This window comes from Gymnoscopelus braueri (assembly GCF_963280865.1).
Source record: "Gymnoscopelus braueri genome assembly, chromosome: 3".
NCBI classification, from domain to species: domain Eukaryota; kingdom Metazoa; phylum Chordata; class Actinopteri; order Myctophiformes; family Myctophidae; genus Gymnoscopelus; species Gymnoscopelus braueri.
The window spans coordinates 5,647,344-5,658,334 of record NC_137612.1 but is presented as its reverse complement, the minus strand read 5'-3'; the positions used below and the strand labels follow the sequence as shown (position 1 = coordinate 5,658,334).

Below are 10,991 nucleotides of genomic sequence, written 5' to 3'. Positions count from 1 at the left end.
GTATTAGCCTGGAAACCAGACGAATCTGCCAGTGCGATTTTCTTTTTAGCCCTTGGTAGATTTGGTCTGGCACCGCTCAGTTGTGATTAGATTTCACTCCAAGTGAGGGACCAATCAGGGCCCAGTATGCAGATATGGGGCGGGCTTATCACCAGAGGCTTTTTTTATTTTTATTTGACCCTTGGAAATGCAGGTTCCACACAGAGATTCCAGACTAATATCTCGCAGTGATAGTCTGGCAAATGCTATGTCAGTATCATGGTCAGTATCATGTCAGTATCATGGTCAGTATCATGGTCAGTATCATGTCAGTATCATAACAGTAACATGTCAGTATCATGTCAGTATCATAACAGTAACATGTCAGTATCATGTCAGTATCATAACAGTAACATGTCAGTATCATGGTCAGTATCATGGTCAGTATCATGTCAGTATCATGGTCAGTATCATGGTCAGTATCATGTCAGTATCATGGTCAGTATCATGGTCAGTATCATGGTCAGTATCATGGTCAGTATCATGTCAGTATCATGGTCAGTATCATGGTCAGTATCATGTCAGTATCATGGTCAGTATCATGGTCAGTATCATGTCAGTATCATGTCAGTATCATGGTCAGTATCATGTCAGTATCATGGTCAGTATCATGTCAGTATCATGGTCAGTATCATGGTCAGTATCATGTCAGTATCATGTCAGTATCATAACAGTAACATGTCAGTATCATGTCAGTATCATAACAGTAACATGTCAGTATCATGGTCAGTATCATGTCAGTATCATGGTCAGTATCATGGTCAGTATCATGTCAGTATCATGGTCAGTATCATGTCAGTATCATGGTCAGTATCATGTCAGTATCATGGTCAGTATCATGGTCAGTATCATGTCAGTATCATGGTCAGTATCATGGTCAGTATCATGGTCAGTATCATGTCAGTATCATGGTCAGTATCATGGTCAGTATCATGGTCAGTATCATGTCAGTATCATTGTCAGTAACATGTCAGTATCATGTCAGTATCATGTCAGTATCATGTCAGTATCATAACAGTATCATGGTCAGTATCATGGTCAGTATCATGTCAGTAAGTATCATGTCAGTATCATGGTCAGTATCATGTCAGTATCATGGTCAGTATCATGGTCAGTATCATGTCAGTATCATGGTCAGTATCATGTCAGTATCATGGTCAGTATCATGTCAGTATCATGGTCAGTATCATGGTCAGTATCATGTCAGTATCATGTCAGTATCATGGACAGTATCATGTCAGTATCATGTCAGTATCATGGTCAGTATCATGTCAGTATCATGTCAGTATCATGTCAGTATCATGGTCAGTAACATGTCAGTATCATGTCAGTATCATGTCAGTATCATGGTCAGTATCATGGTCAGTATCATGTCAGTAAGTATCATGTCAGTATCATGGTCAGTATCATGTCAGTATCCTGTCAGTATCATGTCAGTAAGTATCATGTCAGTATCATGGTCAGTATCATGTCAGTATCATGGTCAGTATCATGTCAGTTTCATGGTCAGTATCATGTCAGTATCATGTCAGTATCATCATGTAAAAATGACAAAATTGGTTGCTCCATATCCATAAATTGAAAGCCTGGGCCAGATATATTCTGGACTGGTGATTGTTTTATTTAATCTCATGGTTTATTGACATTTAATAATGAGTTAATTACATTTGTACAAAGTTAAAACAACATAAAACAAATTAAATAACACTTTTCACAGTTTTTGGAATACAAAGTGAGTAAGACATTTTTAAAATAAATATTTACAAATTATTCACAATGTGTGCTCAGTTTAGCGTTATTATTTTTTGAACGTGACCCTTTTAAACCAACCATGATAAATACCAATGTTTCACAGACCACCACTTTCACAATTAAAATGACTCAAGTCCCAAACTCTGGACAAGTCATAGTATAAATTCTCAATCATTCAACCATAAATAAGATTTCTGTCCGTCCAAGTATAGTGTGTACACACACTACACTTCCTAAAACCCTGTGATATGATTGCAATTTCTCCACAAATATTCAAAATACAAAAGAATATAGCATATTATCTACAAGCTCACAACGTTGTGACCTTGGAGATGATCGGCTATTTCTGCTATGAATACAGGTGTGCCTTAAGATTTTTACTGGCCCATTTTTGGTGCCTTGGGCACAAAAAGTTTGAAAACCACTGGCCTACAAAACTCTAAGTGGTGTAAAGTAACGAAGTACATTTACTCAAGTACTGTACTTAAGTACAATTTGGAGATATTTTTACTTTACCGGTGTATTTCCAATTTTCTGTACTTTTACTTCTACTACACTACATCTCAGAGGCAAATATTGTACTTTTAGTCCACTACAATTATTTGAAAACTAGTTACTAGTTACTTTGTAGATTTTGATTATTATTACAAAACATACATTAACCACTTCAGCCCTAAATACATTTCGGGCCATTTGAAAATAGTCGATCTACAAGCCGTCATATCACTGTCATATACAGATGAGTGACAAGTGAAAGAGTGGAAAAAGCAACAACATGAAGTGTCTTAATAAGGTTTTCTTTTCCATGATTAAAAAGGTTTGAAACTGTATAAGCTTGTCTATAAAGACTCAATATTTCATTAAGATATGTTCTATTAAAATAAGCAGATAACCATACTGAATTCAACGGCTTTGCTTTGTTATCTAAATATCTTGGTATGTAGGTTATCAGATGATTACATGTATCTTATAACAGGCATTGGTATAGGTAGGTACTTTATCCCTGAGGGTAAACAGGCCAGGACCTGTAGAATTCTTTATATAAAAAGGCCAGCCATCATATTTCAAAATGCAAATTTTTAATCCTCCATCAGTTTCACCACAGGGTATCATACAGTATAATGGAGGGTAGAAGGGTGAAATTGATCATTCCCATGCATTTAAAAATATAGCAGGTGGTCCTTAATTTTTTTAATTTCTATTTCTTTACAAAGAAAATGAATTAAAATAAAGCAATTCACATCTCTCTCATACATCATATAAAAAAATAAGACATCATAATAAAACTTATGATATACTTGCTACACACTGTATTCATTATGTAACGTACCTAACCCATACGACAAGAACAGACATATGACAATTGAACTCTACACAGAAGTCAATCACATTATGTAAACGTTATAATAAACGTGATCATGAACACCAGTACAAACCAAGATATTTAAATCTGTCTGTTTATAATCCACTGTTTAGATGCTCAGGTCAGCTCATTAACCAACATCTAATTATACTACAAGATCAATATTCATCCATGCCTTGCTGATCAACTGCATCAGTTTGCCAAGTGTAATTTCACAGACCAGTGTCACTAGCTTTTCTTATGGACATTTAGGCTGCAGTCTTCGACGCACCGCAGCTGAAGAATCTCATGAGCTTGTGCATTGTTGACTTAAAACTGGGAAGAATGGAAGTTGAGCTAAAATATGACATGGAGATGAGAGAGAGAGAGAGAGAGAGAGAGAGATTGTCAGTAATGACTGAGATTTACTTAAAGGACCACTTCTCCCATTTTCAACCTATGCAATTGGTCTTCACTATTGATGATCATTATTAGACGGCACCATGTGTGTCTACCTACTCTCTGTTTCAGAGGAGGGCTGTGGACAGTTCAGAAACCAGTGCCTACCACTAGTGATAGGCAGATTTAGTCCTTTTAAAACAAGGCTTCAAACTTCAAAGATGGTATTAATGCAAGAACAATAATGGCTTCTGTTTTTTCAGCATGCTAACTTTCCAGGAAGAGAAAGGCTATAGTTTCTATTAGTTTGGAATCCCCATCGATGGATGTCATTGGTAGACAGGTTTCTGAACTGTCCACTAGCCCACCAAGGAGAACTATAGAATGAGTAGACGGAAATCGTGCCGTCTTATAATGAACATTAGTGAGGACCAGTTATATGAAGATACTGTTGAAAATGGGCTGAAGTGCTTCTTTAAACTATAATAATTCTACATAGACTGAGCAGAGCTGAAGTGTTGTCTTACCTCACAGCAGCCTCCACATTCCTGTGGTTTTTAATCCACTCCTGCAGTGCCTCCTCGTCCTCCTCCTCCTCCTGGTTCCTCTTCTCTTGCTCCTGCGAGGAGATCCGGTCCCAGATGTCGGTGTTGACCCACAGGGCGCCGGTCAGCGTGTAGCTGGCGTGGGCGCAGGTGATCCAGCGGCACAGCGGGCACGACACCACGCGGATGCCGCTCTGCAGCCTGGACATGGCCTCCAGACAGGGGGCGCAGAAGGTGTGCTCACAGTGGAGCATCCTGGGGATGCGGTGCCAGCGGGAGTACGAGTGGAAGCACACGGCGCACTCCAGCTCTTCATTCACAGGCATGATTGATTGATCGATGACTGGCAAGAGTTCAGATGATGTAAAAAAGAAAAAAAGCCACGAGAAGTTGTGCGTTGTTGAGGCGGAGATGATGGAGGTTGTACTGTACTGTATACAGTGTGTACAGTAGTAGTAGTAGTAGTAGGCCTACTGTAAGTGCAGTGTAGTACAGCAGTAATAGACTACTGGTCTGTCCCCTTCTTCGCCCTGAAGGATTTGAGGACCGTTGATTCTGAAACAGAGCAAACGGTACAAAAAAGATTTAAAAACCCTGAAAACTCACTTTTGTTTTATGGAAGAAAGATGCTTGAACTGCACCTATACCTAATCTGCTGTACATCGAATATAGTGTGAAGTTGTTAGAAAGTTAGGTGGCAGCTACTGTAGAAAGAAATGCTGTTGGTGTATATGATATACCAAGATTTTATGCACATGTACATTTGATGATACTCTATTTTATTCTCTTTCTTTTCTTTAAATCTTTTTACGATTTCTAGCATTATTCTGTTATTCTGTTGTTGTTATTACCTAGGCTGCTGCATTGTCGGAAGGAAAGCCAAACCAAAATAAGTTTTACTCTTATGTACCTGTACACAAGATGTAACAATAAAGTACAACCTTGAACCTTGAAAGAATACTAGACTACCAATATTTATTCCCTGAAATAATTATAAAGTTACAATACTACTATTACTAATACTGCTACAAGTAGTACTAGAGTAGACTACTACTACAAATAATAATAATAATGATCATCATCATAATCATAATAAACAAACTAATAGCAGCCCACATGCCGTTATATATATAACGGCATGTATATATTAATATAATGTCAATATAATATGAAATCTTATTTTTTTTAATTACTTACCGGAGTTTGATAGGAACGGTGACTTCTTGCTCTCTCTGTCCGTGTGTGTGTGTGAGGTATGTGTGCTCTTTGAGTCTCTCTCTCTCTCTCTCTCTCTGAGTAGTTATGCCTCTCAGTAGCTCATAGGCTTAGCTTGTCATGACATGTATTGTTTTGTTCTCTAGTCACATGGCATGTTGTGCATCACGGTTCCAAGGAACCTCTCAATAACGTGTAGAACAGGGGTAGGCAACCTCAGGCACAGGTGCAAACAATGTCACAGGGGAGAGTGAGGTTAGGTGATCACTGGCACACTGGCATAAGTGTGAGAGAGAGATTTTTCTTTTAACATTAATTTCTTTCTTTTTTTAAGTTTAGTTTCAGTTAAATGAAATCCCCTCACATCTATATACAAATTACATCCTGAACATAATTCTACATTCATTCGAACTCCTAACTCTGACTGGGGAGGGAGTCTGTGAGATATAGGTGGGTTATTGCTCTGAGTCTAATGATCATTACATCCCGATGTGAAAGAAAATATTTGTAAAGAAGAAGACGAAAAAAAAAAGAAAAGGTTGCTATGTATAGCATCAAAATCAGATGGAAACATTACATTTTGATGTGGTGTCATAATTAAACTTAATGTTGATACGGCACACCGACTATCAAGAAAATGAAAACTTCATGTCAAAAAGGTTGCCGACCCCTGCTGTAGAACATAGATGTCATGACATGCACTTATAATCTATCACAGGGGTCTTCAACCTTTTTCAGGCCAAGGACCCCTTAGCTGAGAGAGAGATGAAGCAGGGACCCCCACTATATATTGTATACAATTGTGTTGCAGACCTATGGTTAGATAGATGCTTCATAGATGCTTCCTAAACTAGTTTGACATCACTAGGGGGTATGTGAGTGGGGGTATGAGGTGGGGGAGTATAGGGGTGGGATGGAGTGTGTGGGATGGCGGTTGGGGGGTACATGGGGTGGCGGTTATGGGGGGTTTATGGAGGTGGGGGAGTTGGGGGGTTTATGGTGGCGGTTGGGGAGTTAGGGGTTATGGAAGTGGCGGATATGGAGGTGGGGGAGGTGGGGGCTAGAAGCTATGAGGGGGGGGGGGGTGAATTATATCAGGAGGGGGTGTACTTGGAATAGTAAATGATAAAATACATTTATTTCAGAGATATACCCAAAGAAACATATGCCGTACATGAAATATCATAGATAGCGAATGTAGGTCATTTGTGACCCATGTGTGTAAACTTGATATAAAAATACAAAAAATATAAATAATGTATGTGTGCATTGTGTAGAAGTATATTATTTGTATTGATATTTATAGTTATGTAAACACAATTTCAAACCCCCTCTATTTGCCTCTGTGTGAATGTTGTCATGATATACTTTTGTTTAATGTGGAACAACTGAAACTTTGCATACTGTATTCAATTCAATCTTTATTAGCGGACTCAGGCCCATAGACAAACGTATGAAAAATGGAAATAAAAGAAACACGACAGGAAATAAAATCATTAAAGATTTAAAATATATACATAACTTAACCCACAGGCATTTTAGCCAGTGCACCTGGATGTATAGCGTGAACAGCTCATCATACGGCTTGAGAGCCACGATGATGCTGTTTGCAGACACAGTACATCCAGCCATTGCATGAACTTGAACATTACATTTCTTAGAAGTGCTTTAGAAGTCCTCTGACATCTGACTAGCACTGCCCCCTCTGGGGTTTTAAAGGAGTATTCTCATTGCATCATTATTATGCAACTTGCAACCATTGCATACTAGATTTATAACATGACCACAGGTGAGCAGTATAAAGCGGTGTGCAATATACCCTATACAATGACACTTTCACCTCAGGCATGCAAACAGCCCCGAGGTGAAAAAGGTGACAACATGTTGTTTTCTTTCGGGTCAGGGGTCACACAATTGCCCTATTTGGGTTCAAAAAGGTGACTGTAGCTGAAAAGTGACACTTTTGCATGTCTGTCACCTGTCATTTCACTTGCAACATTATTCTGTATTTCCTGATATCAGACGTCATAGAGTCTAACTAATACATTGTTCAGAAAAAAAAAACATATCAGCTCATTAACCAACATATAATGATATTACAAGATCAATACAATTCAGGATATTTTCCTCTTTTCCGTGCTGATCAACTGCTACAACTTTAGTATCTCTGGTATTAGACCGCAGTCCTAGATCTCGATGCACCACAGCTGAAGAATCTCATGAACGTCTGCATTATTGTTGACTTAAAACCAGGAAGACTTGAAGCTGAGCTAAAATATGAGAGAGAGAGAGAGAGAGACACATCTTGAGTGATAAGATACTTAAAAGTATAATGCATGCTGAAATTGCACAATTACTATAATTAAACTATACTCTAGTTGAAGTGTTGTCTTACCTCACAGCAGCTTCCACATTCTTGTGGTTTTGGACCCACTGCTCCAGTCCATCTTCCTCCTCCTCCTCTTCCTCCTGCTGGTTTTTCTGTGAGATCCGGTCCCAGATGTCGGTGTTGACCCACAGGGCGCCGGTCAGCGTGTAGCTGGCGTGGGCGCAGGTGATCCAGCGGCACAGCGGGCAGGACACCACGCGGATGCCGCTCTGCAGCCTGGACATGGCCTCCAGACAGGGGGCGCAGAAGGTGTGCTCGCAGTGGAGCATCCTGGGGATGCGGTGCCAGCGGGAGTACGAGTGGAAGCACACGGCACACTCCAGCTCTTCATTCACTGGCATGATGATGTGTCAAAGGTCCACAAGAGTTCTGTGTTGTGTGACTGACCGCGTCCTTCAACTTCTTTATTGAGCTTTCTAGGTGTAAAGAAGAGGGTGAAATTATTTTTCGTATGCAGTGGTGGAAGAAGTACTCACATTTTGTACTTAAAGGGCTGTGTAGTTACCTTGCCATGATGTAACTCCAACGGTGGACAAGAAATCAAAAATAATTGCTCCATTGATTAGAAATTGATCATTCAAAATATGCTCCTCATTGACTTACATTGTAAAGTAACTTCCTGTTGATTTTGCCATTTTTATTCAGAACAAAACTAATATTTCTAAATGAGGACCGCAACCTTTTACCTCCTCCTTGTTCCAGAGATCTCTGCAGAGACTCGTCGGTCGTCGTTTAAGGAAAAACAAAGCTTCAAGTTTCTAAATTAAAGACAAAGCTTCAAGTTTCTAAATTAAAGACAAAGCTTCAAGTTTCTAAATTAAAGAGCCCGGTGCCAATTCTTTTTTTTTTATATGGGGGGGTCAAAAAAAAACTTTAAATAGTGTTGAGTTTGGTGACATTCTATATTGTCTGAATCAGCTTTGTTTGTGTTCGTTTATGTGCTAAAAGAGTGACTTTGAGAGCTGTTTCACCTTACAATGTAAGTCAATGAGCAGCATATTTTGAATGATCAATTTCTAATCAATGGAGCAATTATTTTTGATTTCTTGTCCACCTATGGAGTTACACCATGGCAAGGTAACTACACAACCCAAACCTCTACCAAAGTAGTCTTGCCCTTTAAGTAAAAGTAGCAATACCACAAAGTAGAAATACTCTGTTACAAATCAAAGTACCAGTATTCAAAATGTACTTAGTAAAAGTAAAAAATGTTTGCCATCCAAATATACTTAAGTACTAAAAGTAGGCTACTCATTATGCACAATGTCCAATTTCACAAGTTTCCAAATGTATAAAGTCCTTTAAAAATAGCCAAAGTATACATAAGTCTGAAGTGGTAAATGTATGATTTACAAAGTAACTAGTAACTCAAGTTTTCAAATAATTGTAGTGGACTAAAAATTACAATAATTGCCTCTGAGATGTAACGGAGTGGAAGTAAAAGTATTGAAAACTGGAAATACTCCAGTGAAGTAAAAAATACCTCAAAATTTTACTTAAGTACAGTACTTTCCACCACAGTTCGTTTGTCCCGTTCAGTGCTGTTCACCCTGAAGCATTTGATGACGGTTGATTCTACAGTTGAGCAAATAACAGTTTCTACAGAAGAAAAGACAATAGAAAAAACATCAACATATTAAGATAAACATGGATACATGGAGCTGAATATGCTTCAGCCTTTTATGGAAGAAAGAATACTATTAATGTGCTTTTTCTGAAACAATTATGGGAAATAAAATAATTAACAATATGCAAAATGATAACAGTAACAACAACAATAATAATAATAATAGTAAGTTCTCCACATGGCATTATAAAACATGCAGACTATAATATAAAATAAAAACGTACTGGATAATGATGAGGCACATGCGACTTGGTTACTGTCCATGTACATACAGTAGGTGTGTGAGAGTGTTATAGGTCTGTCTCTCTGACTCTTTACAGGAAACTCAGAGTCAGTCACATGGCATGTTTATCATTACGGTTCCAAGGAAATGTCAATATAGTCTCTCATGATTGATGCTTGATGAGCATGATTCACTTGAATTCCATTCTCCTTATCCGATGAGGGCATTAACTTGGAACAATAATAGTTCACACAATTTTTCACTAGAATTCCAGGATAGGATGTTGTCGTAAAGCTGAGCACAATGGTGGCGTGTGAAAACAGCGGATGTACAAACAATCAAACCAGGGCTGGCCCGAGGGTTTTGATGGCCTTAAGCAAGATTGTTTGTGGCCTCAAAACACTCCCAGCACAACCACCAAATCATCTGTACAGTATGTACGGTACTCAAGTGTTCTTACTGTGACTGTCCAGTCACCCGATCTACTATATAAGACGAGAACAGCACTGCACTATTTATATTTACAAAGCCCTACTCAAAAAATTACCTAACTATCTTAACCTATTAGAACCCAAAGTTGGCCATCACCACAGCCGTTCTCAGGATTACTTTTTTAGAAATTCCCTCTACTAATTATGAATTGGGTAAGACAGCCTTTCGTTATTATGCCCCTCACATGTGGAACTCTCTACAATCAGTTCTAAAATTGGATATGTATTGTATGCTTTGTACACTGTAATCAGGGCATCATTGGAAAAGAGAGCTGGCTCTCAAATGTCCTTCCTGAATAAATGAAGGTAAAAGAAAAGATGACTTTAACAGGGGCACACATCACAGGAGGAAATAAAGGCAGAGCTTTCTCAGTTTCTCAGATCAGTGTGATCTCCTTGAGAAAGCTTGGAGAACGTTCTTAATTACTTACTTCTTGTAATCTTGTAAGTAATTATCAGCCTCGATCAAGTTTTAAAAATTAATGAAGGAAATAAAAACAGAACGTAACAAACGCATCTATAACTTCATGTTGTCTAGTATGTCATTGTTTGTTACCAACATTGGACATCATTGTAATTGCTGTGTGTGTGTGTGTGTGCGAGCGTGTACAAAATAACTCACATCTGTCCAGATTTACATTTTGGATCAAAAAGGTCAATGTCAAAATGGGTCACATCTTGGGAAAACAGAGATGAGGACAATGTTTGATGCGATGGATTCCTGAAAAAAATTTATGTTTGGTTATGAAAAGGTCATAAGACCCAGAAACAGCTGGAAAAGGTCTGTCGAGGCGGAACTCAGGGAAAAAGGAACATCTTGGAAGGAAGCAGAGAAGATCGCCCAACACCGAACTAGCTGGAGGAAATTCATAAATGACCTATGCTCCCCAAAGAGCAAAAGGGTTTAAGTCAAGTAAGTCATGAAAAGGTCATAGTCAGGTCAAAATGACCGTAGGCTATGTAATCGGT

General features: G+C 38.6%; 2 protein-coding genes across 2 annotated transcripts; both read right to left on the bottom strand.

Annotated features, from left to right (window-relative positions):
* Positions 1–1,653: 1,653 nt before the first annotated feature.
* LOC308082372 (uncharacterized protein) lies at positions 1,654–5,350 on the bottom strand. The gene is made up of 3 exons (XM_080424100.1): positions 5,275–5,350; positions 4,060–4,632; positions 1,654–3,490 (listed from the first exon to the last, which is right to left on the bottom strand). The coding sequence occupies exons 2-3, from the start codon at positions 4,401–4,403 to the stop codon at positions 3,403–3,405; spliced, it is 432 nt and encodes a 143-aa protein (XP_080280226.1). The 5' UTR covers positions 4,404–4,632; positions 5,275–5,350; the 3' UTR covers positions 1,654–3,402.
* Positions 5,351–7,082: 1,732 nt separating this feature from the next.
* On the bottom strand, positions 7,083–8,057 carry LOC308081578 (uncharacterized protein). The gene is made up of 2 exons (XM_080423190.1): positions 7,688–8,057; positions 7,083–7,562 (listed from the first exon to the last, which is right to left on the bottom strand). The coding sequence occupies exons 1-2, from the start codon at positions 8,020–8,022 to the stop codon at positions 7,466–7,468; spliced, it is 432 nt and encodes a 143-aa protein (XP_080279316.1). The 5' UTR covers positions 8,023–8,057; the 3' UTR covers positions 7,083–7,465.
* Positions 8,058–10,991: the final 2,934 nt, after the last annotated feature.